A 27,863-nucleotide genomic window follows, 5' to 3' on the forward strand; every position below is an offset into this window, starting at 1 on the left:
CCAAACCCTCTCCATCTCAGGGGGTTCCTGATTAGAATCAATTGGGCTGCACTCTGATGCCATCTATATTACCATGTTGAAATTAGCTCTGATTGCTTAATTGATATGGTCAAACTTAATAGAGGTAAATACGGTAAAGAATATTTTCAGAGCATTAAAACACAAGATCATATCTAAGACTATCATAATAGAAGCATCACCAGAACCCCCAATCTATCACATACCAAAATCATTTGGATGGGAGAATACCCTGCCTATAACAGAATATTCTGAAACATAAAAGTAGCTAGTTAACCAAAAGCTGTGAATATAAGGTGCCTGCTACTGGAAACTTTATGATCTCCAAGTCAGTACCACAATGAATTACATTAACCCAATTAAAAGATCACATCCTTTTACTGTTATGTTATTCTTACGATAATATAAAGGACAAGTTGATATACAACACAATCATGTTGAAAACAGACCTGCCCAGAGAACCAGAAAACACAGCTAATTTTTGAATCATAATCCCTCAGGTTAGTGCCTGTAAATGGAACAAATAAAACACACACACACACATGCACACACACATACACACATACACTCTGTGCCTCTCTGACTCACGATGCCCACACTTCAAAGTACCCCCTACTCCACAGACACACCGCTAGAAGCAGTCACGGTGACACAAAGTAAGAACTGAACAAAATGTTTTAGCCAAATAGCATTAACACCATGGTGGACACACTTTTGAGACTGTAAAAGTCACTCTTGCGATGCTTCAGCCTACGAACCTGTGAATACTGAAAGCAAGTGTTCCATATTCATGCTTCAGTGTCCGCATTTATGGAAACAAGCGTCCCTGACCTTTGTGAGAACGTAGCAAAGGGTAATAAGCAGCGGGCTCGGTGTCCCAGACTGAACAAGCAGTTCTTTTTTTTTAACAAAGGCTTTTGCTGAGGGGCACTCAAGCCATTTCCTGATGCTCTGGGCAGACAGACTAGCTCCCACCATTCCACTGTCATTCAATGCACCAGAGCAGTGATGCATTTAAAAGCTCCTTAGAGACTTCAAAGACTTAAAGAGCCTAAATTACTACCTGGAAATGATTACACACGGAGAGAAATAACTACTAAAAAACCATGCTTTTAAAAAAGCTCCAAAAAGCTTCTGAAAGGGACTCTGGGACTTGGGAAGTTTACTATGGGTGACCAATGATATCCTTTGAGCTCACGTAGCATAGAAAGCCACCTCAGAGATGCTACCTTCCAGCTGTGAGCTGTTACATGATCAGACTTGAGACGTGCCTGAGTCTTGTCAGTAACACAGTTACCTAAAGTCCAACCATTTCAAATAGAAAAGCATTTCAAGGGCAAACAGAAACAGTGTGTAAATCAACGAGTCAGATCAAGAAGTTCCTCATCGTGGCTTTTCCATTTGCAATATGTTGTCTGGACGACTGTTTCTCAACTTTGTGGGGTCACTTGGTGAAACCAATGACACTCAGAAGTCAAATGACAGTGGTCCAAGGCTGCAAAGTGACGTCACACAGTCAAAACTTAAAAATTCTTGGGTCCTGGTTAGAGATGCTTCTCAGCATGATTGTCTTCACAAGTCCACGTCACTTTTTCTCTTTTCTGCTTTGCAGATCTATTTCTTTGAGCCAGTCCCTTGAATGTGAAAACTCTCTAGAGAACTCCCGTCAAGAAATGAAGATGGCGTATTAAGGAAGGGAGGAGGAATGAAGAATGAGAACCTTGAAGTTCACAAGCGAGTGTCACCATCACAAGGGTCTGCGAAGTCCTTTCAAGCCAGCAAGTCATTGCCCTGTGGCTCCACGTTTTAAACTTGAATTATTGTTCTCCAAGGTCCATTAATAGTCTGAAAAGCAGCCAAGCTAATGAGACCTTGAAATGATGGGCTTTTTAAAATTGAATGTGCCTTTGTTCATCCAAACGTTAGGGTTCTGCCAGTATTTTACGGAGGCATGCAGAGGGAAGGCTAGTTGTAATAGTCACGAATAGAAAGAAAACTGGGTCTCTCACCTCCAAACAAAAACGAAAAAAAAAATGACGGTCAGTTTTAGTTTTAAATACGTCACTTAGAAGAGGACAAATGTGTTTATTTTTAATTCAGAGCCAGCTAGATCCTAATCCCACAGAATCAGAGTCAGGCGTTTTTTAGTTCAAAAAGTTCAAGTTAATTACACAGCTTGTCTCTGCAAAACTTGTCAGGAGCTATTTGGAACGCTGATCTGGGAAACGTTCCGCACTAATCCTTCATGAATGTGCTCCCAGCTCCGGGCTCGCAGAACCAGGACCAGGACCATGTCCTCTGCACAGAACTCTAGCTATGAGGGCATCGCTATGAGGTCAGCAGTTCTTCCTGTCAAATACTCTCCTCCACAGACACAGGAGACCCGAACAGTAGAGGGGAGGGCTCCATCAGATCAGGGCAGCAGATAGAAGGAGAGAGAAAAGAGACCGAGGGGCACTAAGAGGGAACAGGAGAGAGAGCAGCTAAAAGTGTGGGGGGGGGATGGTGACAGACTCAGCCTCAGAAAGGTGTCCAGGCTAAGCCCGGTGGTTTGCTTGGATATCTGGATTATTCGTAAACTATAGGTTGGACTATACGTGGAAGAAGCAGACACAGGACGCTGTTTGGTTTCTGGGGTTTGGGATCGCCCCTCCTCACCAGCTGGCCCTGTGCCCTGTGCCTTCCTTGGTTTAGACGCTGTCCTTCTATTATGACAGCCTGTGACTAGGTGAGCTGACTCAGCAGACGTGCCTGTTGGGGCTAAGGGCCCCTGTCAATGCATTTGGGAAAATGGCGAGTAAATGCCAGATGGATTTCCCTCTGACTTCAGTTTAAAGTCCAGAGCCCTTAATTGGCTGTGTCGGTCCTGAGCGACCCGGCTCTCACATCCATCCTCGGCCCACGTCGCTCGGCTCGCTCGCTGCACTGCAGTCACACACGCCTCTGGGCCTTCCTTTCTCCTGATTCCATCACCTGGAACATTCTCTTTTCCCTCCCCCTTGCATGTCCCAACCCCTGTCAGCCCAGACCTGGCCAGCTCCCATTAGCAGGGTAGCCTCTCCTAATTTCTCTAGTACCCTAGCAAACTGCTTTCTTACTGCCTTCATAATTTACTTTTATAACAGGTATCACAATTACAGGCATAAACCATTTTATGAAATTGTTTTTGGTGTCCTTATCACTCATAAGACTATTGGTGCCATGAAGGCATGTGCCATCTCAGTGACGTTTATTAATACTACAGCCAAGCAGGACCCTATGGGGCCTTCCTGGGCAGTCACCTCCCCGCATGTCCTCTGCCTGCCTCTTGTTAGTAACCAAGCTGCAGTGTCCCAGGCCTCCCCCTGAGTCACAAAACACTGGCTCAAGAAGGACTGATTGAAAGGATGTGAACATGTGGTGACAAAAATAGAAGCTGGTAACAACTTAAACAGTAAATCAGCCACACGGCTGTCACAGAATCTTTAGTTCCTCCCTGAGGTACATAGTCCCTGACGCACAATCCTGAGTTGTTTTACAGATACTAAAACCCCCATCAAATGGAAGATGTTAAACACATGACGACCACAAGCATGTAGCCCCCAGACCTGCTAGAGCCTGAGAACTGATAATGTTAACCCGTGACACCACTGTTTACCTCACCGTCAACCAGCCAGAGCACTGTGCACGAGCTGATCACACACCTTGCCACTCCCCCTCCTCACCTTGCCTTTAAAAATGCTTCCCTGAAATCCACTGAGGAGTTTGGGTGTTTTTTTTTGTTGTTGTTGTTTAGCATTAGCTTCCCACACTCCTTGTTTGGTGCCTGCAATAAATGTTACACTCTCCTCCCTGGCAGATCAGGGTCACCGTTCATGGGTGAGTGGACCCAAGTTCTGTCTGGCGACAAAACCGTCAGTGCCTAGAATGAATGAAATCAGGGAGTGTGGCACTGACTGCAGGTCATCTGGGGGAGCTTACACTTCACAGAGGAGGAAAGAAGGAGCTTGGGATGACTCCTGTGCACAGGAGTTAACTTATGCAAGCAGTAACTAAAGAATAGTAATCTGACAGTAAATGCACCAGATGAATTGGTGGTGCAGAGAGGCTGACGAGCTTGGGAAGATTTGACCTGGAAATAATGGCAGTGGAGTGCACATCTGAGAGCTTGTCCCAAGAACGGAGGGGCTTCCTCTCTGAGCAGGCCTTGGTGTATGTCCTGTTAAGATGGAGGACCGTGACACAGGTGGCTTAGTTGTTGCAAAGACAGACTACTTAGAAATAAAATGAGAAGAATCATTCACTTCTACTCTTATGGCTTCAAGTATATTTTTAAGAGATGAGGACAAATGGTAAAGAGCAACAGACCATCTGAGAAGAGATAATTAAGATGTCACCTAAATAAGTAAGTTTCATGATCATTTTACAAAATAATTTTGCACACGTATCATTTAAAATTGTAAACTGTATGCTGTTTGTGCATGTGAACTTAGCTAACAACTTCCATTGGTACAGTCTGACTCACCCTCCCTAGTAAATGTTAGCTAGCTCTTCCTTTAATGATTAAGATAATCTTTACTCACATAAAAAAAATACAGTCCTATTTCAGTTAAGCCTCAAATGGTCAATTTTGGATAACGCTGAATGTTTTCAAAGACGCCAAATATCCTTTGACTACCAATACTTTCACTATCTACACAGTGATTTAAAATGAATACCAATTAATTTTTATTACTGCTCAATTTTGAATGAAGCTAATTTTTTCCTGCGCCAAAGAAAGGGCAAAGTGTGGCCTCTGGCAGTGGAAGCCCTTCTTGGCAAAACTGAGGACGTGTGACAGTAGGACGATCACATATAGGACGAGTAGAGAATTATTGTCCAGATTCTGTCATTTCTAGAACCAGATAGATTATTTTCAGTTATTAAAATTCACTACTGAATTTTCCATCACTACTTTCAAACAGGATCTATATTCAAGAAATGTGACTGATTCACTGGATTTTTGGCAAAAATGTACTATAAATATTTTTTGAAAGTTCATAATATCACTCTTGTTTTAAATGCAGAATTTTGAAGAGCCCAGGAACATGTGACAAAACGTCTTTCCATCCCAAGAGGTTCAAGTCATTTAAATGAAGCCTTAAATTTCAGAACACTCAGATTTTTCCCTTTACAAAGCTGTCTGTACCTTTTTACTCCAGCCTAGTGGTTTTAGAACCTGGAGTTCAATCCTGTCTGTGTAATCATTCATTCTTCTTCCCTTACCTGTGACTTCATTTGAAAATCTATGACCTAATGGCTTTGGAAAGCAGTTCATTTCTCTCTTTGGTGATAAGTGCTTAGTATAAAGCCAATGGGAAATGTACATCTTAAAATGTTTTGTCTGGATGGATATAGTCATATTAATTATGGCTCACATCTAATCTATTTGAAAAGATTCTTCCACAGTCTTTAGAAAGTCTCAAACAAATGATAAATAGCATACATGCATGTAAGTGCAGCAGGCAAATGCCCATTAGGAAAAGTTACATTTTAGAATTTAATGTGGTTTTGCTCTCTTGTAATTATAACTTTTATCAGTGTTAACAGCCAATCTGAAGGTACAACATAGTGCTCCATCACTGTCATGGCGAGCTCTCCACATGCAGGGCACTAAGAACCAAAATTTCTAACTCCATGGTATAGATGCCCCCTCGGTGTATTTCCTGTAAACTTCAGTTCTGTATATTGAGCACTATTTTCCCATTGATTTCAATTTTTAAACGAGAAATCAATTCCAGAAGTGGGAAGGTCATGGGATGCAGTCTTTGGGAGGGAGGTGGGGTGAGGGCCAGCATGATATAGTAAAAGGAGGCGAAGATGAAGCTGAGAGAGTGGCTAGCTTCTTGTGCGCTGCTTTAGAACCTTGTGTGAACAGCACATCTGAAAATCAGGCCCAAGAAGAGCCAGCCCACTGGCTGGCAAGGGGAATGACGGTGTTCTCCAACGCCAGACAAGCCAATGAAGTGATGCAGTAAAATTTCAAGAGCCATACCAATTATTGCCTGAAGCTGAATTTAACCACATATCCCGCTTTTTTATCTGACACTCCTACTAACATAGTGCTTTAGACTCAGAAAATATTTGGTGGGTGATTTAATTTTCTTTGCTTTGGCTTACAGAAAGGGTCTTTCCCCCAGCTTGCTTGGTTTTTATTTCTGTCATGCAATCTTTTCTTCAAATGAATTCATCAACTGGAGCCAAGCATTTAAAACAGATAATCATGGAGTTGCCCTGGCCGGGGAGGGAGGGCAGAACCCAGCCCACTCAGGCTCCACCCCTCGCGATTGTGTAAAATTCTTTTCCTGAGGCCAGACTCCTCATTTTCAGGTGAGAAAAAGAGGCCCGTGGAGGAGGCTGACTATAAATCCAGTGTCTCAGCTTTGCAACGTGCTGTCACTGCACATAGAGGCAACTGTGCAGGAGAGGAGTGAGTTATGTTCCTGAAGTTCATTTACAAGTTTCATTACAGTACACAGCCCATTTTGTTCAGAAAATGCAGGAACATTAAAGTTAGATTATTAGGTGATCCCACAAGGTCGCTAAAATGCAAATTATCTGCCATGGAAAAATACTACGGAAAAAACAGCAACTATTTCAAATAAATTATGGGTAAAGTAGGTTTTCTTGCACGAGTCGGAAAACCAAATGATCATGAGTTGTGTTTGTGAGGCAAAGCGGAGGTAGGCAAACGAATATTCTATTGTCTCCTTTTCAGCTTCAGGGAGGCCAATAAACCTGATGACAACAGGTAGGAGACTAATGCTGTGGGGGGGACAGAAAATGCAGAGAGACAAGGAGTACATGAAGGAATGAAGGCTCTGCTAATCTTTTCCAAACTCGTAGAGCACTCACAACATTCCAAGAACATCTTACGTGCCTCCTCTATCCCTCACCTGCGGTCACTTCTTCTTCCTCTAATGTCACTAACTCTAAAGAAAAAGTCCTCCATGCCTAACATCGCTCCATTTATTCATTCATCTGTTCATTAATGCAGTGAAGAGTTAAATATGTAGGCCAGGCACCGTGTAAGGCACTGGTGATGCACCAGTAAACGAGACAGAAATAGTTTCTGCCCTAGGAGAATTTATGGGGGAGACAGACATTAAAATCAGGTTGGAAAAATAATTATTCTAATTGTGATTGAGGCGGGAAGCCCCATAAAAAAAGACCGGCAGGACCCCCAGGCAGGACCACTACTCTCCTGCCAGCACCATCCAGTTCCCTGGCCCAGAGGCTCTATCTCACTTTTTGCCTCTTAAACAGCTTACATCTAGGAAAGTGGAACTTACCCCTAAAATTCTATTGGTTCCCTGAGCTAACTCCTGATTGGCCCATTAGTAGTGCTTCATTTGCATGGAGCTTACTCCTGATTGGCTATTTCTCTCACTCCTTATTGGCCCATTTCTCTCACTCCTGATTGGTTATTTCTTTCACTCCTGATTGGTCCATTTCCCTCACTCCTGATTGGCCCATTTCTCTCCCTCCTGATTGGCCCATTTCTACAAAGCTTGTTCCTAATTAGTCAACTTTTGTTATACCTTATTTGCATATGATGTTGCAAAGTGTAAACTGGCAGCCTATAAAAGCCTGTGTAAACCTACAGATGGGGTCCAGAGCTTGGAGTGTTAACTCCTCTGGGCCTGCTTGTGTAATAAACCTGAGTTCTTCAACTCTCTTGAGTGCTGCTTGGTCTCTCACCCAGATCCAGGTTGCTGTCACAACTGAGCTGTAACACTGAGCTGTCACACGCTTTTCTGCAACATGATAAGTGATATCCAGAGAAGTACAGTTACTGCAAACACTGGCTACCAAATACAGAATCATCATCACCATTATCATCACTTATTATGTGTTTACTATGTACAAGTATTTTACATCCTTTACACCTAAAATTCAAACAAATCTCGGAAAGGAGCAGAGGAGGGATGACTATTACTATTTTAAAAAGCTAGGGAAAACTTTCTCTTTTCTGTGTATAACCTGGACTATCTCCTGAGGAGGCCACTGGAAGACCCTTTGTTCTGCAAGCATCTTGATGTATTTGAGAATGAAAGTTTGGAACAAGGACAAAGGAGGGCTAAACCTCTCTGCGTAGTGAGAGGGAAGATATTTGCAGTTTCTAAGAAACAATCAGGAGGCCGCTGTGAGGAGTGAAACAAAGGAGAAGCAAGCCAGAAGTTGCTGGAGAGATGAAAAAAGGCTGTGTGCTTCCTACCCTCGCCCCATCCTACCCGTCCGTGTCAACCCCAAACTCTCAGTGACGTTACTGGACCCTCAGTCTGAGTGGATTCTTCAGTGGACACTGGCCAGGAGGCAGTCTCACTTGCAACCTGATAAAGAAGGAAACGAGAACACAGCTTGCCTACGATTGGAGTCAGACAAATAACAGTTTCAGGGACAGGAATCCCAAAGGTGGTGTGTGGGGTTTAGATGTACATATTGGTTTGCACCAACTTGATCTGACTCCCCTAAGGGGAGAGGAAGTCCCGGCTGACAGCTGGCTAATCCAAACGAGGACCTCTGGGCTTGGAGAGGTCCCAGCGCTAGTTACTGTGTGAAGATTCTATCTGAACTTAAATCTGACTTCAAGATCTGTACCCTTCCTACTTTGCCAGGCTCCCTCGGTTTTGTCAAGAAGAGCGCAAGTGGCCACAAGGCAACACTACCCATCCTCTCTGGCTCCGGAAGGAATTAGCTCCCAGCTGATGGAGGTGCCGGCTGGCCATTCTCACTTCAGAATCCCAGCAACTGCGTGCTGCGTTAATGCTCAGAGTCCAAAGCACTTCTACATACATTACTTAATATATGGAATTTTACTTCTTCTGAATGAAGAGTGAGATAAATTATGCTAAATAAATCCTCAGGGTTTTTTTTGATGCTTTTTACTATAAATTACTCATCTAAGCAGTTCCTTCGAGGGCATTGTCTACTACGTGCAGCTTTGCCTAACACGGACACCACACTGGGAGTAGAACCTGCATTTGCTGTGCTAGTGGACAGACTTCAAGAGCAACCTGGATGTCCTGTAGGCTTTGGAAAGAAAAATGAGGACATGACGTCCCGGCTCAAGCAAATGCCTACATTTATTTTTGGAATTGCTTCTTGGAACTGTGGGGAGATGAGTGTTTTCATGCAGAATCAAGGGCAGGAAATAAGAAGGTTAAGGGAATGGAAACCCTGAGGTCTTAAAGTGCTACTAAACTTATCTAGTGTGTCCTGGAGGCTTAATCACTAGGTAGAGTAAATCCTTTGCAGGTATAAATACACTTGGGTTCCTTTTAGATGGTCTGCTTTGGTTGGGGAACTGGCAGACCCACAAAGACCACTATTCCAGGTGGCCATTTAGGTCTCCTCACCTTGAATTTCTCATCTCCTGCTTTAAAAGTAAAAAAAGAATGCAGCAACATGGATGGACCTAGAGATGATCATATTAAGTGAAGTAAGTCAGAAACAGAAAGACAAATATCACAAGATATCATCTATATGTGGAATGTAGAAAAATGATACAAATGAACTTATTTACAAAAAGAAACAGACTCACAGACACAGAAAACAATCTTACGGTTACCAAAGGGCAAGAGAGGGGAGGGATAAATTAGGAGTTTGGGATTAACAGATACACACTATTATATACAGAACAGATAAATAACAAGGACCAACTGTAACACAGGAAACTATATTCAATATCTGGTAATAACCTATAAAGGAAAAGGGTCTCAAAAAATGTATATCTATATATGTATGTATAACTGAATCACTTTGCTGTACACCTGAAACTAACACAACATTGTAAATCAACTATACTTCAGTCAAAAATTTAAAAAATTATCTGCGTTTGCTCACTAACTCAGTGCCTCAAAGACATAACATAGAGCTGGATTCTCTTCCTCCTTAAAAAAGAAATTATGACATCACCTTATCTGCAGGATTGCTAGGAGATTCAGATACAGTGCAACTGAAATACCTTGCAAACAGTAAATCACGATACAGCATATTAGTTATTATGGTTAATAAAAGCTTGCTACTTCTCCAGATAATAAACCACATGTAACATTTGCAGAGATTGCTTTGGAGACCTTGTGGGTCACTAACATTACCAACACACTCCTTAAGTGTTAAAAGAAACTCTTGTCATGGAAGCTCATGGAGAAGCAGCCCACCGAGATGGGGGGGCCATAGCAGAGGACAAATGTCCAAAGAGAGATTTTCCCACCCCGTTCTCCCAGGCCGTCCTTGCCGAGTAGCAGAGTGGTGGCAGGTTTGCTGGTCTCCTCAGTTGTCCTCTTACTGGGGGAGGTGGCCTGGGACACTTACCCAATGACATCATTACCTCCAACACTCCGAGGTCACAGATAAAGACTGCGGGAGCCACAAGAGAGACAAGGCAACTGCTGGTCACCCAGCTTGAGGCTGCAACATAGCCTCTCTCTTCTGCAGTCTCTGAATCCCTCTAGAGTCCCCACATTTCTGCCGACCTGAGCCAGGCTGTCCTCAAACCTGCTTTGCCTTGTCTGTTGCTCATTTCTCATGCACCTCCCCAGGCAGCATCCTTCTCTCCAGGAATTCGCGCACAATGGCGCCGCTGCTCCCTGGCTGCCTGTGTCTGGGACATGCAAGTATGTGTAATTCTTCATCTGTTACATTCTTACTTCAGTTAGATGTCCCGTCACCTAATTTTCTATACACTTCTTTCTGTACAGAGGATGACAACCCACCTATCCCCAACTAACCCATATTACTGGGAAAAGAGATCAGAGCCCAAGTTTGCACCTGACTTTTTTCTAGGGTCTGTTTGGGTTCTGCCTGGAACCACGGCATGACCTTGAGGACTCCGTTAACCAATCCATCCCCTGTGACTTAAGGCTTTCCAGCCTCTGGCCTGATTCCCTTCCTTGGCTGCCAACCTCTCACGAGCTCCCTTAGGTTATGCAAATGTCAGAGCGTTTAATTCCTAACAAGATGGCCATGAACAAATTGACATATTATTCAAATACCAAGCGTGGAAGGGGATTCCACTTGCTCTCATTAGTACCATTAGCTGCAATCACTCTCTGTCAAAAGGTTAGAGCTGCAAAGATGTGTATGTGGAAAATTTCTATCAGGCATATTCTTTTGGGTGAAAACTTCAACTGTGCGGGTCAAAATGATGGATAGTATTTGAGCAGAAGGAGGATTTCGCCAATTTATAACAGGCATGCTTGTAAACAAAGCTTTACTCAAACTTACATAAGAAATATCCAAAGCTGCCCTAAAAATCTTACTATTTCTAAGCAGTGTTGTGTAGAATAACACACATACCAGAACATCTTCTAAATCTTATTATGTAATGATAATTGCTAACATCTTTAAGAATTTACCACAGGTCAGATACTTTGTGAGCACTTAACAAGTATTATCTCTTTACATGTGATAGACTCGACATAGATTAAGGCAAGATGGCATAGTGGTTGAATCCCAGTAACTACACCTCTCCTTCTCATTAACTGTTCACCCTTGGGGATATTGCTTAACCTCTCTGGACTTCATTTCTTCCTCTGTAAAATAAAGACGATTAAAGTACCTGACTCACGAGGCTGTTGTGAAGATTAACTGAAAGATAATAACTACATATATATATATATATATATTCGGTGATATCTATGTGTTAGGTATGGTTTTCTAAAAGAGGCTCAATTAACTGAAAATTAAATGGCTTAAATGAAAAGCACTTAGAACAGTATCTGGCACTTGGAAACTATTCTATTACAACAGAGAACTCACAGAACTCTCATAGAACACGTTCCTGTGTGTCCTCTTGTATGTTTGGGTTTCCCACTGTGGTCCAACACGCTGGGAAGAATGACATGGTCAGCCCATTGGCCAAATAGCTGCTATTCCCTCCTCACTCACCTTGGCTGGCAGGTACTGCCAAAGTCCTCCTTACAGCCAGGCTGCTCTGCATCCCTTCCAATGGATGCACAGCAATACCCTCTCCTCCTCCCAGCTCTTTATCGTCATGACAATGCTCTATCTCCTTCATTTTTTTCCCCTGCATTTCCCCAAAGTCATAAGACTTTGGAAGAAATCAAAAGTAATTTACTGGAAAACGTGGAGGCTCTGATGCTGGAGGTACCAGCTTCTACTAACTTCCAACCCACAGATGAACCTGGATCTACTGCCAGGAGAAAAGAAAATCGACCCAAATGGGGCAAAGGCAGGAGAATACTAATGTACCCAAGTCAGAAATTCGAGTAGAAGACTGCTTCCACAATGATAAAGGGAGCTGTCTTTGACCTTTCTAAACGAGCTTGAATTATATATTTTAAATGTTCTTGTATGTTGGAAAGAAAAAAAAAGCACAATTTGTCAATAGCGAAGAAAAGATTTTCATGATAGGGAAACTTTCGTGAATATAAAGGTCCACCTTGAATGTAATTTGGTGCAGCCACTATGGAGACCAGTTCTTTAAAAAACTTAACAGAGTGTCCGTATGATCCAGCAATCTCATTCCTGGACATATATATGAAGGAAACTCTAATTCGAAAAGATACTTGCACCCCAATATTCACAGAAGCACTATTTACAATAATCAAAACAAGGAAGTAAGCTAAATGTCCACTGACAGATGATTGGATAAAGATGTTGTGGTGTGTCTGTCTGTCTGTCTGTCTATCTATCTAGATACAATGGAATATTACTCAGCCACAAAAAGAAAGAAATAATGCCATTTTCAGCAACATGGATAGACCTAGAGATTATCGTACCAAGTGAAGTAAGTCAGGCAGAGAAAGACAAATATCATATGATATCATTTATATGTAGAATTTTAAAAAATGATACAAATGAACTTATTTACAAAACAGAAACAGACACACAGACATGAAAAACAAACTTATGACTGCCAAAGAGGAAGGAGGAGGAGAGAGAAATTAGGAGTTTGGAATTAATACATACACAGTACTATACATAAAGTAGATAAACAACAAGGACTTACTGCATAGCACAGGGAATTATATTCAATATTTTGTAATAACCTATAATGAAAAAGAATATGAAAAAGATATATGTGTAACTGAATCACTATGCTGTACAAGCAGAAACTAACAAACACTGTAAATCAACTGTACTTTAATCAAAAAATAACGTTCCCACCTTCATTGTTAGTCATCTATGGTAAAAAATTTTTGTACCATTCTGGTGATGTTGAAAATGGGGGAGGCTATGAAGGTGTGGGGACAGGGAATGATGGGAAACCTCTGTACCTCCCCTTCAATTTTGTTGCAAACCTTAAACTGCACTAAAAAATAAAGTTTTAAAACATTAGTGCTGTTCTCTTTCTTACTGATTTATGAGACCTCATAATATACTATACAGATCCTTACCTTTTCTTTCATGTACGTTGCAAAGCACATGATTCTAATTAGCTATTTGTCTTTTAATTTTGCTTATAACATTTTCCAGAAGTAATGACTTTTCACATAACCATTCATTTAGGGTGTCTGCCTTTGAAGGCATGCTTTTCTACCTCAAGTTCTATATTTTCCTCCACTAATTTGATGGAATTGCCAATCCGTCTGCTATTTTTTTTTCATATGAGAGTAGGTAGAGGCAAGTGGTTTTTCTGAGTATAATTTTTCCCCAAACAAACCCTAATTAATAAGTTTCAGACACAAAATATCATTGTTATTTAAAACAAGTAATTAAAACGTATACAATAATTAAAATACTTAAATGGTGTCAACAGTGAACACTTTATAATGTGCAAGACAGGTAGAGGGGAATTATAATTATATTACTCTAAGATGTATCAAGCTAATGTTACCATGAAAATGAAACCAGTTGATTGTACCTTTCCATATATTAAAAGTGTAACAAACTGTTCATTTCTAGCAATGCATTTACTCTTTTCCTATCAGATATTGGTCCACACACTGTACAATTCTTGGTAAGTTTCACCATTAATGATGAAAGCCTCTACTGCTTATTGAACAAAGTCGACATCCTTTATAATAGGCTCTGATAAGAACATCACTAGCACATCTATTGTTAGTGATTTGTAAATGCTATTAATGGATTTAATCAGGTTGGGAGTAAATATCTGAAAATCATACCACCCATTAGAAATTTCTGGTTTCTTTCTAAAAACATTGGCCTTTGCCTACACACAGAGCTTAGAGCTTTCGTGATGAAACCTATCTTACTCTCTGCATTAATCATTACTGCCATCGTCATCAACATCACGCCCACGATCACGGTACCATTACTTCTTTTTTCATTTGAAATATTTAAGAATCTTAAAAAAGAGCCCAAGTCTTTCTAGACAAAAGGTCACACAGTTGTCAACAATAAAATCCACCTTAATGAAGTCATAGGTTTAAAAGTAGCAACTCCTAAAAGTGGAATATCTAGCTGATATGGTGTCGTTATTCATTGCTCGATCTTCATCTATTTCAGAAACACTGTCCTGGGGCCAAAAATTATCATTAACTTTATTGAAGAGGCTATAATAGTCAATGATTCTTCCTTATTATGACTCTGTTGAACATCTATCTCCTTAATAGAGGTAAATGTTTGCAGACAATTAGCTATTTGTCTGAGAGGCTAGGGAGCTCTAGAAATTAAAGCTAAAATGTTTAAAAGAAATATTTCCAGTTCATTCAAAATTAACAATAAAGCATGATTTAAACAAAGGTTGACAAAAATGATCTAATTAAGACATCTTTTGCAAAATTGCTAATTTAAAGCAAGAATACCCAAAGTCATTTTGCTTCTTAAGAATGTAAGCATCAAAACAACGATAAAAGGAGCTTCCATGGAGCTATTATGGAAAACAGTGGGGAGGTTTCTAAAAAAAAACTAAAAACAGAGCTACCATATAATCCAGCAATCCCTCTTCTGAGTAAACACCCGAAGGAAATTAAGTCAGTACCTGGAAGAGACATCTGCACTTCTATGCTCACTGTAGCACTAGTCACGATAACCAAGATATGGAAACAATCTAAGTGTCCTTCAACAGATGAATGGATAAAGAAATTGTAGCATATACATAAAATGGAATATTATTCAGCTTTGAAAAAGAGGAAGATCCTGCCATCTGTAACAAAACAGATGAACCTGAAAGACATTATACTAATGAAATAAGCCAGACACTGAAAGAAAACTAGTGCATGGTCTCACTTATACATGGAATCTAAAAAAGTCGAATATATTGAAGCAGAGATTAGAATGATGGTTATCAGGGGCTGGGGCTGGGGGGGTGAGAGAACCAGGGGGATATTGGTCAAAGGGTACAAAGTTGCCTTTACATAGATTGAACAAATCTAGAGATCTAATGTACAGCCTGGTGACTACAGTTAATAATACATTATACTGTGTAACACAAATTTGCCAAAAGAGTAGATTTCAGGTACTCTCATCACAGACACAAAATGATAACTATCCAAGGAGAAGATATGTTGATTAGCTTGACTGTCATAATCATTTCACTAAATATGTGTCTATCAAGTCATCATGGTGTGTACCTTAAATACATACAATTCTTACTTAAAATTTAAAAATAAAATTTAAAAATAAAATGCTTACATCTAATGGACCTCTCAGTTACAATGACCTTAAAAATGGACATGTGCATTTGAACTAGTGTCAGGTGTATAAAAATCAGAGAAATTGGGTATGGACTGATTTTTACACACTTCTAGCTCTGATGTCTAAGCTAGCTGATATCTTAGCCCCAAACAACAAGGACTAAAACAAATCCCACTATAGGAATTTGTTTTCATTTCAATTGATAGACAGGAACTCTCCATGCCTTATCATGTACTCGAAACATCGAATGATGGAAACTAGTACTTTTAACTAATTTCACCTCATCGATGGTATACTATCTTTCTTCCTTTGTATATAGAGAGTTAACCCATTCTAGTACTGAGGGAAAGAAGAAAGTTTGGTTAAGAGATCATTTACAACTTATCTTTACCTTTTTGTCTTTCTTTTCTCCTGTCCTCTCTCTGTGTCTCCGTCTCTTTCCCTCTTTTTACCTCAAGCAGTGCCAGTATTGAGGATTTCACACTTTAAAATATTTTAAGAGGTATCATCTTTCACCAATTCTTGGTAACTTCTTTTTTTTAAGTAATAACCACTTAAGCTTGTGAAAATATTTTATGTGAGTTCTGTATTCAAAGCAGCAAAGGGAAAAAGGAAAGAATGAATTTGAAGACAAGCATGGACATTTAAAAAATGTTACGAATGCGCTATTATTACCTTTTGATATTTGTTATCATGGAAATAGTTCCCCTTATTTGCAATCTTGGCAAAAAATTGCTTTGAATAATGATAACCCCTTGTTCAAATTTAGAAGAGGGCCTGAACGTAGGAAAACTAGAAAGACTAAGGAAACAGTAATAAAAATCACAGAGCATAAATGGACTGAACAAAATCTAAGTGTCCCTTTTTGAAGAAAGAGTGGTATATGAGGAACCTTGGGATAATTTATTGGCTTTCATCCCAATCAGTGCCAAGTAGTGGCAAATAAAAGGCTTCTAGCTAAGAAAGCTAAGAAAGACTCTGTGCTATGAAAAGAGCCCACTGAATACTGGACAGTGAATACACTTGAATAAAGGTGGGTTCTGCTACTGTTGAGTTAGGTTTTATCTCTGGAGCTGCCAAGACAACTTTGCTCCAAGAGGAAAAAAGTTGCACAGGTTAGTCCTTAACTGAAAAACGAAAGTAAACGCTACTGTCTTATGAGAAAGCCAAACATCTAACATCAGCCGAAACCACGAACAAGAAACAAAGACACGTTATTTATAAAGAAATTTTCTTCTTCTTTAACTTGCTCTGTGCCTATGGAAGCCTCCCCTTTTGAAGCAAGCTGCTGGGGAGATCTGTAAACAACGCAAGGGGAGGCTCCTGTGCTCTGGGAATTGATGCTTCACTGAGCCACCCTGAATTGTTTACATTTGGCTTTTACCAGCCTCTAAGCAAAAGAGTTCATTTTCTACTACCCCGTATTGTACTCACTTCTATTTTTAAATCCTCTAAGACACACACGACCACAACGTCGGAAAGAATGGAATAGTAATGGAAATAAAATGTGCTGTAAACATTACAGATAAAACGGAACTCTTCATGTTGGACGAGGCTGGTAGTAATATGAAGAAAGAGGGATAAAATCCTAGACACAATAAATACACTGAATAACATGCGGCAGAACTTTGTCCTCCTGCTTAATTTAATGTAGGAGACAAGCAGTTTTGGACCAATGCCACGAATAAGGTGTCCTTGAAGAAAAGTGGACTGTTTTCAAAGAAGAAAACAAGGAAACACTTAACTCCGTTTTACACTGATCTAAAGAAGCTAATGACTGCATCTTTATTACTTCCTTTCCAGTTTCCTTTCTTTTTCTTGCACGCACCCCATCACCCACCCTGCCACAGAGCTATAAAAATTCACAACGTTTCAGACTTTCAAATTAAAAACAGATTAAGTCAGAGGTAGGGGAGTTGGGGAAGGAGAGACAGGAGAAATTGGTCCTGTGTCCATGTGGGGGTGGGGGTGACAATGAAATTCCACCCAGCAGATTACACCACTGCAACAGAAGTCAGAGTTCAGTTTCATAGATTCAATCGAACCTTACCTGGTTTTGTAGTTAAATGCACCAGCATGCCCCTAATTCTTCCTCTAAAGTGCTACATATGCTGAAAGCTATAGTATTTGACCTTACACATTTCCACAGAAGAAACTCCAAAGTAACCTTTAACTTCAATAAAACGCTGTGTTCATTCTTCCCCTGGTGCTCAACACACAGCAATCTAATACACCTCATCATGTGGTCCGTTACCATGGCAGCGATGAATCCAGCTGCTGAAATACAAAAGACTGACAAAAAGTTGCTTTTTTCCCCTCCACCCACCCTGACAAAGTCAGATTTTTTTTTCTTCTGTATGACAAGTCTAATTTGAATATGTTTCTCTTGCTGACTCAACTTCGTGAACAAGGGAAAAAGAAAAAGAAAGACGAATAACAGAGATGTAAGTATAAAAGATCTCCCAGAACCTTTAAACCAACAAATGAAGTACCTATATGCACTTTTAAATTGCCACTAATCCCCTGTAATACTGATTAGTATCTGCTACTTCTGCTAACCGAATATTCTGAAATGCCAGTTACTAACTCAATAGGAAATGCAGCAATAATCTCACAGCTCCCTTAAAAATTAAAAAAAAATACATTAAATGATTCAGTAAACACAGACACTGAAAAATAGTACATCAGGATATGAAGGGCTAGTCTCAAAGTTTTCTAGGGCAAACTTCTAATCACAGCTCAGAGGTGGGAGGTAAAAATGCCTCCTTTTCTTTTCATCAAAATCCCGTGTTTAACCAGTATCTAAACAAATTAGATTTCAGTTCTATTTAACATGTTCATAGATTTGGATCTATGGCGATACAGCCCACTAGAATCAACTAGACTGTATTTGGGGGCTCTATATTAAGAGTAGAGACCTAGGAGGCGGGATAATGTAAAGTCTCAGCCATCCTGGGACTCCCATACCCAAGGCTGCATAATTAAGATTTAGAGAATCACCTTCATTTTATTCCCAGTACTTTGAGGAAGGCTGATGGGAGGAGTCCGGGCGGGGGGGGGGGTGGGCGCTGGGGCTTCACCGCATTTCAGCTGCTGATGGCCCCCCACAAGGACCTCGCTGATACCTGGTGCTTTGTCCCCCACCCAGCGACTGCTTTGTTCTTCTGCTCTTGCGCTCCCTAAGCCTTGCTTAGTCCCAGATTTAGCTCATATTTCATAGTAATTTGTTTATGCATCCATCTTCTCTCCTTAGATACGGACTTTCCTAGCAAGGGGAAGGGTGTCTTATTCATCTTTCTGTACCAAGCAACCAGCAAGGGTTTTGGCACAATGGAGGGCTCTGGGCTGTTTGTTGAATGGATAAAGCAGGGAATGAGGGTTTTGCCCTAGTGCAGTGGAGGAAACCCTAGCCCCTCCAGCACTCTGTTCAAACTCTGTGGTTTAAACCCTGAAGGGGTCTGCACAGGTTTTCCCTAATGTTCCACAGCAAAAAAGGAGGTGGGCAAGAAGAGCTCCCAGCTCTTAAGAAGATCAACTGTGGAGTTACCCAGTCGTGGGTGAAACCTAGTGCTAGTCTGTGATCTTGGATGGATTATTTAACCCCTCTAACTCTGGGTTACTCTTCTGTCAAGTTCCGACTTCAAAGAGTTCTGGAAAAGGATTAAATGAGATAGTTCAAAGGAAGCTCCAAGCACTGAGCTTGAAACAAACTAAATGCTCAATCACTGTTCAGTAAAACTGTTTCTGATTTTTGAACAAAAGGGACGATGAGAAAGCTCACTGACACCTGACATTCTTTTGCTGATTAAGGCTGTCATCTTCAACCAGATACACATTATCAATCACTTGCTCCACGGTATAAGTTTGGCTGATGCCACAGCAGAGATGTAATGACCGTTTCAGGCAAACAGCTCGGCATGCTTGTTCCCACCTACAAACCATCTAGGCGGGACTGACTGGTCAAAAAGTTACACATCTTCCCTGTGCAAAGTGGACTGTGGGAAGGATCTTACATTTGGTAGCCGATTTTTAAGAATTTTTAAATATGAAAGAAAAACATGTTAGGGAAAGCTGTTCACTTTGATTCTTATACTGGGTTCTCAGGAAAAGGTCTATATGTTATTTACCAGTATTTTTTTTCAAATTAAAATGGTGTATAAAAAACTTTCATCATACCGAGCTTCAGGATAGAAATTAAATACATAGATCACAATTTAAACAAATTATCAATGTTGGATTAGCAGTAGCCTTTAAAAGGTCACCTTGGTCTTTAACAAGGGCTGTAAACTGCTCACCAACAGACTTCTGGCTGCTTTTCTTCACAGTCCTCTAACTCAGGAAATTACCTGACACCAAAGCCAACTGCATTGGAAAATTAGCATTAAAATGCCTTTGAAGACTTGTGGTGCAAAGAAGCAGCCAGGGGTTTAGGGTGAAAAAAAAAGACAGCAACAACCCGTGGGAGAGAAAAAAAAACTTTCATCGTACGAAGCTGCCAGAAAGAATAACATGAACGTTGTACACTGTAAGATTTCTCTATCACTACGGGATAAAAAAAAAAAGGGCCTACAACAAATCTGTAGAGATGATGAAAATAGCCTTGGCACTGTTACAACTCGGAAAAATCCTTAAGAGTTGTGACTCACGATGACACCATCCTAAAAGGCAGAAAAGGCGAGGGGGCAAGAAGCACCCACATTGGAGAATCAGCACCTCTAATGCTCTTCAGGGCAGCCGACGAAGGAAAGACTAAGAGAACCACAGTCTGAATAATTCATAGCTGTTCTCGTGTGTGGCTGGCTGAACTGAAACTCTTCCGATGCTGGTATTCATTTCTTTGGGAGTCCTTCCCGTGGGCCTTTTTCCTCTTACGGATTGGTTAGGTGTCTAATTGTTCTTCATTTTGTAAAGTAAGAGCCTGTCGTTTCTCTATAGGCAACATAGACCGCTACCAGGGCATCCGATATGATTGGCAAGCACCCCTCGTCAGGTGTTAAAGCGACTTGTTTGATTCTCTCTCTTGAGCATCAGGGAATATGATGTCAGTACCCCTGGTTTCACAAAGGTTGAAATCCCCCTTTCGCGAATGTTAAGATTAACTTCTCGCTCAGTGTGAACAAAACTGGTAACGTCATCTGTGCTGGTGTGACCCACTTAATTTCCTAGGAAGAAGTCAGTCACCCAGGGAGAAATGCTCCTGTGACATCATGCTTCAGGAGGTACGCCAGGAAGTCAATCTGCCAAGCCCCGGACCCAGAGACGTGGGAGGGAGCTTACAAGGGTTCTTGCTTCACTGCTCTCTCCCTCTTGATGTGAGGGCACCTAATTTCCCACAAACTCAAGGTAACCACACAGTCTCAGAGGTCACAAGCATGAATCATGCAGCATGGCTACAAAAAAAAAAAATAAATAAAAGAACCTGGATGCTCATGTCAATGAAATTAAAACAAGACCAAACAATCTGAACTTCTGTAAAGGTGATCTTTTTTTTTTTCAGGTCACATTTTAAACCTGTTATTTATTTTATCATACCACGAAGTGCTTTATTGTTAGGGAACTGGTTTAAATCAAATAAGAAAACTTGTTAACTGCAGCAACAACAAAAAAAGATTGTGGTCTTCATACTGAACAAAGTTTGCAAGCACAGAGGTTCTTGGGCTGCTTTGAGCAGCTGACCTAAAAAATATTAATCAGATTAGTATCTATTCTATTCATGAAAATTTCTTATGAAAGAACAAGGCCCTTGCAAGCCATTTCAATTTATACAGCTCGATATCAAGATATTTCATTTTACCCTTAAGATGCTCTCAAAACATGCACTCCTCTTTTGAATTCTATTAATGTTGCTATAAATAATAAGGATTTCTTTGTGTTTTTCTACTGTCGACACGTCACAGAAAATATCTGTTTTTAAATAGCACTGTGCAATTGATGGCTACACAGCCCACAGATAACTTACTGTAAACTGGAATCATTTTGCCCTACTCACTTATGGAAATTTATTCCCAAGTTTCTGTTTGTGTGTTGCCCATCTCTTTAAAATTCATAATTATACAGACATATTCTGGATTTCTCCTTAGTGAAAAACAGCCTTGGTTTTTAAACTTAATAACAAAAGCTACAGTTGTCCATTTTCTCACTAAAAGATAATATCATGTGTCCACTGTAGAGAAGTTGAAAAATGCAATTTATGAAATATCTTTGAAACACATATAATTCAACTACCTGAGGTAACCGATATGGACCTTCTGATGTATTTCCTGAACTTATACATGAAAAATCTCGGATAATTTTGAACATCGCTTTCTTTTGCTCAATGAAAGACACGTAAAACAAGAACACTATTACGTGGTCTTTGAAAATATTTTTTAATAGTTGCATAAAATTCTACTATTTGGATGCATCAGAATTGATCTCGCTATCCCCATTGTTAAATACATTTTTAGTCTCTTCCAGGTTTCTTATTATAAACAGTATAACTTTGTATATAAACTTTTGGTTACATCTTGGGTTACTTCCTTAGAACAGATTCCTGTGAGGGCAAGGGGTGGGGATTATTGGGTTTAAGTTAGAAAATCTAAGCACAGAATTTTAGACTTGACAGGATCTATACCTGTAATTTAGTCATAATACTTCATTTTATTGAAAAGAAAACTGAGGCTCAAAGAGGTACAAGAGCTGGCTCAAGGTCCTCCTGTGAATTCTTCTAGTGATCGGACAGAAACTGGGCTTCTCTGTGAGTCCATTTTGCTTTCTGCAATCTCACCCCGCCAGCTCGAACTGGCCCTTACCCTCCCAGGGACAGTTTGGCGGGATCTGTGAAACTCCACCAATGTGCTCTGAGCCTAAGGCAGGAATGGGAGTTATTTGGAGGCTGGTTTTTCTGTCTCTAAAGCTACCTTCCACTGAGAGCAAAACAGAGTGGGTGCGGAGAAGCCAATATTCTCCCCGACCAAAATCCATCCTGCGGAGAACACACTGGAAAAGGACCCCAAGGGAGTTGAGAGAACTCAGAACGTTGGTAAATTCAAACTGATATAAAATTTGGCAGAGCTAAAAAGTCGTACAAGTGAACTTATTTACAAAACAGAAACCAACTCACAGACGTCGGAAACAAACTTGTTACCAAAGGGGAGGGATAAATTGGGAGTATGGGATTAACAGATGCCTTACATAAAATTGATAAACAGCAAAGGTTTACTGTAGAGCACAGGGAACTAGATTCAATATCTTGTAATAACCTGTAATGGAAAAGAATTGAAAAAGGAATACAGAGATATATACATGTATGTATCACCGAATCACTTTGCTGTACACCTGAAATTAACACAATATTGTAAATCAACTATATTTTAATAATTTTTTTTTAAGTGGGTAGAGCTCTTGATGGGGTCTGAGTTCTTTTATGGCCCTGTATTTTGTCAGGAGAGCAGGGAGGAGCTGTGTGGTTTGAGTGGCAGATTGTCAGGTAACTCACCGGGGAAAGGGGAGTAAATATTTGTCTGGCCACCCTCCCTGACAATCCCATATCCTGTAAATTCAGGTGTGTTTGCACAGCCATGATGAGGTCTCCATTTGACAGGAGATATTATTTCTCATCTAGAGAGAAAAGGGAAGGACGTTTCTGAAAATCAGGTCTACCTGTGAAGTCAGGGAAACAGGCAGACTCCTGAGACCTCACTCTTGAAAGAATTCATTTTCTCAGTCTGAATACACAGTACACAGAGATCGCAGTTTCTCGGTCTCTTCTGTGAGACTTACTCTAACATTAGATGACGTATTCTAATTTAATAAATATGAAGTGCCTTCTAAAAGCACGTATTGTACTAGAGGGAGACAACGCGATATAAACGGCCTGCAACCTGGATGGGGAGATGAGAACGTGGATAAGGAAAATACAGCTGCAGATATAACATACGAGAAAAAATAAAATCCACTGACTTAGATGAGTCAGGTAATTGAATTAGGTCAGTTTAAGCAGAACATTTAGGGGCAAAATCACCCATTCACTGAGCCCTAAGCTTGGAAAGCATTTGCTGTTGGGCTATTGAGTGTGTTTTCCCAGATTCTTCTACCTCGTGTTTGGGACTTGGGACACATCAGCACAGCAGACATTTTAGAGCTCTGTGAGGGATGCCTAAAAGCATTTTCCGTGAGAAAGATTAGATGAAGGAGTGATAGAAGCTACTGAGTTTCTCCCTTCCCTTGGAATGTGCCCCTGGGAAAGGACAAGTAATTAAGAGGTCGGTGGCAAGGTGACGGGGGAGGGTGGACAGGAACTGTCCATCAAGTAGTACGAGTATATATGTTACAGGAACATTGGGTGCGAGAGGATGGCCATGTCCCAGGCGGTGTCCCTGCGACGCACCCCATCAAGTGAGGGTCCTTGGCGTCGTGCAGGAGAGAATTCAAGAGCGAGCCATAGGTGAATGAAAGTAGATTTATTTAGGGAGATACACACTCCATAGACAGAGCGCGGGCCATCTCCGAAGGCAAGAGAGCGCTCGAGGCCTAGGAGCGACGCATTCCACAGGCAGGATGCAGGTCATCGAGAGAGGGGAGGGGGAGGGGGCCTCAGAGCACGGGGTCGTCTAGGAAACGGAGCTCAGCCATGAGCTTGGGGGCGGTTAGTCATTATGGGCTGGGCAGCTTCATATGCTAACACGTAGGAGGGTCATTCCACAATTTGGGGAAGGGGAGGGGACCCCCAGGAATTGGGCCACCACTAGCCGCTCAACAATGCTGTGCTCATGGTGGGCGGTATAACTGGAAAACTGAGCTATTAACTAGATCCAGGGAGGATGAGTGCTGGAGGCCTGGATCCCGGGAGCAAGGTCCGGGCCAAAGGGAGCACTCATCTGAAGGGGAAGCAGGTTCTAAAACATGGTGGCCCAGGGGCAAGGAGCCAATGTGAGCCTCCTTCTGAAGGATGTGACCAGGGTCTAAGGAATAACTATGCTCATGACTAATTTTAAACATGCTGACTGCTAAAATCTCTCTGTTATCATCAAGATTTTATGAAAGCTGTGAGAACTGTTCTCAGCCCCACAGTGGGTGATCGTGTCCATGCCTGGACTGGGGTACAAGGAAGGAATGTCCTCTCTCAGGTGACCCATGGCTACCTAGACCTCTCTGAGAAAGTGACACTTGACGTGACGCCTGTGAAGAATGAGGAGGAGGCCTTTGAGGCAAAGGGAAGTGCTTATGTGAGGTCCCTGAGGTAGAGAGAGCCCGATGTGCACAGGGAATACAGGAAGACGGTGGAGGCACCGGAAAGTCAGGGAAGTCTCGGCTACTGCCTGGTGGCTGTGATGGGCGAGAACACAGGCGATGGAGTTGAAGGCATATCAAAGGGAAGTTGGTACAAGGCACAGACCATGGACTCTAAGCTGGCATAACGCTACTGCACACTTAACAGACCACAGTGCGATGTAAACATAACTTTCATACGCACTGGGAAACCAACAACTTCGTGTGATTAACTTTACTGGGATATTCACCTCATAGTGATGGTCTGAAACTGAACCCGCAGTCTCTCTGAGGGGTGCCTGTGGTGGTCCGAGTAGTGTGGTGGTTCATTTTGTGTGTCATCTTGACTGGCCCCAGAGGTGCCCAGATATTTCATTCAACACTATTGTGGGCGTGTCTGTGAAGGTATTTCTAGATGAGATTTAGTGAAGCAGACGGCACTTTCTAATGTGCTGAGTCTCATGCAATCTGTTGAAGGCCTAAATAGAAGGAAAGAGAATTTTCTCTCTCTGCCAGATGGTCTACAGGCTGGGACATTGGTCTTCTGCCTTCGGACCCAGACTGGAACTTACTCCACCAGCTCTCGTGTTTCCCAGACCTTCAGGCTACAGATCTGGGGACTTTGCCTGCAGAATTGTGTATAACAATTCCTTATGATAAATCTCTTTCTTTATATAACCTATGGGTTCTGTTTCTCTGGGGAACTCTTATACAAGTAGTGTCCCTCAAAATATCACATTTGCTCAGAAACTCAGCATGCAACCTTATTTGGAAATAGAGTCTTTACAGATGTAATTAATTAAGGACCAAGATGAGGTCATACCTGAATGGGTGTGCCCTCCATCCAATGACTGGTATCCTTATAAGAGGAGGTAAGGATAGAGAGAGACACACAGACACAGAGAAGACGAGGTGAAGATGGCCGCAGAGGTGGGAGTCACCCAGCTACCAGCCAAGGAATGCCAGTGAGTGCTGGAGCCACAGGAAGTCAGGAAGAGGTGGGAAAGTGTTCCTCCCTAGAGACCCGAGGGAGCATGGCTCTGCCAGCACCTCGGTTTTAGACTTCGTCCCTCTAGGACCACGAGAGAATAAGGTTCTGTTGCTTTAAGCCACCTAGCTGGGGGCAATTTGTCACCGCAGCCCTGGGACACTAATAAAGAGAGTTTCTGGGAAAGGTCTCTTTGCTCAAAAAAGAGACACACAGGGAGGAAAGAAAAGCTTGGTGGACGAGGACATGGCGAAGGGCTCTGTGTGGCTGGGGCACAGGTGAGTGGGTGCTGAGTCAAGGCCCTGGAAGAGCCTGGGAAGGTGCAGGGAGCCTGCCCCCCCCAGAAGCGCTGAAAAGCAGTGGGTGCTAGACCGTGTGAAGGGCTAGGTCTAGGAACGATGAGTCAAGTCACTGTTTCCTTTCACATGTTATAGATGATAAGGTTCTTTTTCTTGCAAGTGTTGGCTAAAGTGAACTGTTTCCTTCCTGTCTGGTGAATACAGACATTTCCCTGGGGTGCCAGGCTGCCCAGGCCTAACGGCTCCCCTTGCCCTTCTGGTGGCTTAGACTCACCGAGGGGCAGCCCTGGGGGCTTCTCCAATAGGACGCAGTAGCCTGTCATCTCCTTCAGGACGAGACGCTTGCTACCTCTGACACTGTTTCACACCATCAGATCTACGGTGCACAATCCGGACTTTTCTAGACTCCAAGTTCCCATCTTCCTCACCAAAGGTGTCTTCCAGAGAGGGACTTTTTAAAGTCAAATTTCCTTTTCCAGGAACTCTTTGGCTTCCCTTCTAACAGCATCATCTCCTCTTGTCCAGTCCAAATCCCTAGACCCAGTCAATTCACTCTAGACTCTGCGGATGAGTGAAAACCCATGAGTCACTCTCTTGCTGCCCTGCTCAGAAGATACCAGGCACTTTAATAGGGGCCCTCAGGACACACAGGTTCACACTGTGGCTCTTAATATTTTAGAGCTGAACTTCTCAACCTGGGCACTACTGACGCGGCGGGGCAGATAAATTCCTTCCTTTAGGTGACTCTTCTGAGCACTGCAGGATGTTTAGCTGCATCCTGGCTTCTGCTCACTAGATGCTAATAGCCCTCCCCACCCCCACGCCCACAGTTGAAAACCTCTGCTTTAGAGTCAAGTGGGCAGGTCTTTGTATATCTTTTCAGAAACAGAGGCTCATTTGCTGTGGCTGAATGGTAAGACTGTAGTTTTATCTGGAAAATGATAAGGCTTTTTTTCTCTCCAAATAAGCCTTTTGTGGATGCTAGTACCCTGGGAAGAAATTCAACTTCAGAAGGGGAACCATATATATGAACAGGAGTTGTTCATATATACTAGGAAGGGATGGTATAATAATAAAATAATAATATATAAATTATTATAATACACAACAACACATTATTAATTATATTAATAATTAATTAATTATATCATATTAATTATATTATTTAAATATATATTTAATATATTAATATATAATATGTTTAATATTATATAAATATATAACTAATATGATATAATTATATAATCATTATATAATAACGAAATGCTCTTAGAAACATAATAACAAACAAATAATATAAATAGTAATAAATAATAATAATTAATAAATAATAATAAAAATGTTCTTGGAAAAAGACAGCTGCCTTACCTTCTATGCACTTAGAATTGGAAGAAAGATTATGACAAGTATTTATCTGGGTTGGATAGCATACTAAACACACATATAAAAGTCAAATTTCCAGCCCATGGTTACTAAATTGTTAGGAACTGACAGAAAAGAGGCCTACCTTATTCATCTGCTTCGATGATTTGAAACTAACAGATTTGCAGTTTAAGATTTTGCTAAAAAAAACTCTGGACAGATTTAAAAGTCAGGCTTTGAAAGTTATGAAAAACCAACTGATGCTTAAAACACAAGCTAAAACAATAAACTGTCTCTCACAAAATTACACTAGCTATAAAGCCCATTATTACTAACTTGTAAACATCATAATCTTTAGTTTT

The 27,863-nt window shown here is 41.3% G+C and overlaps 1 protein-coding gene across 16 annotated transcripts in view; it reads right to left on the reverse strand.

Annotated features, from left to right (window-relative positions):
• The window catches only part of DTNA (dystrobrevin alpha), a 214,773-nt gene that overhangs the window by 123,920 nt on the left and 62,990 nt on the right, over positions 1-27,863 (reverse strand). For 5 of the 16 annotated variants that reach the window (XM_072949030.1, XM_072949023.1, XM_072949029.1 and 2 more), the window contains exon 1: positions 17,654-17,829. The exons of 7 other annotated variants lie outside the window; for them this stretch is intronic. Coding sequence is in view for 4 of the 9 variants with exons in the window: in XM_072949021.1 (XP_072805122.1) it covers positions 13,013-13,017 (5 nt within the window). In the remaining 5 variants the exon portion in view is untranslated. Of the gene's footprint in view, positions 1-13,012; positions 13,018-17,653; positions 17,830-27,863 lie in introns of those variants that run through there. 4 more of the 16 variants (XM_072949021.1, XM_072949027.1, XM_072949036.1 and 1 more) reach the window with 1 other exon arrangement.

This window comes from Vicugna pacos, chromosome 24 (genome assembly GCF_048564905.1).
Source record: "Vicugna pacos chromosome 24, VicPac4, whole genome shotgun sequence".
Classification (NCBI taxonomy): Eukaryota; Metazoa; Chordata; class Mammalia; order Artiodactyla; family Camelidae; genus Vicugna; species Vicugna pacos.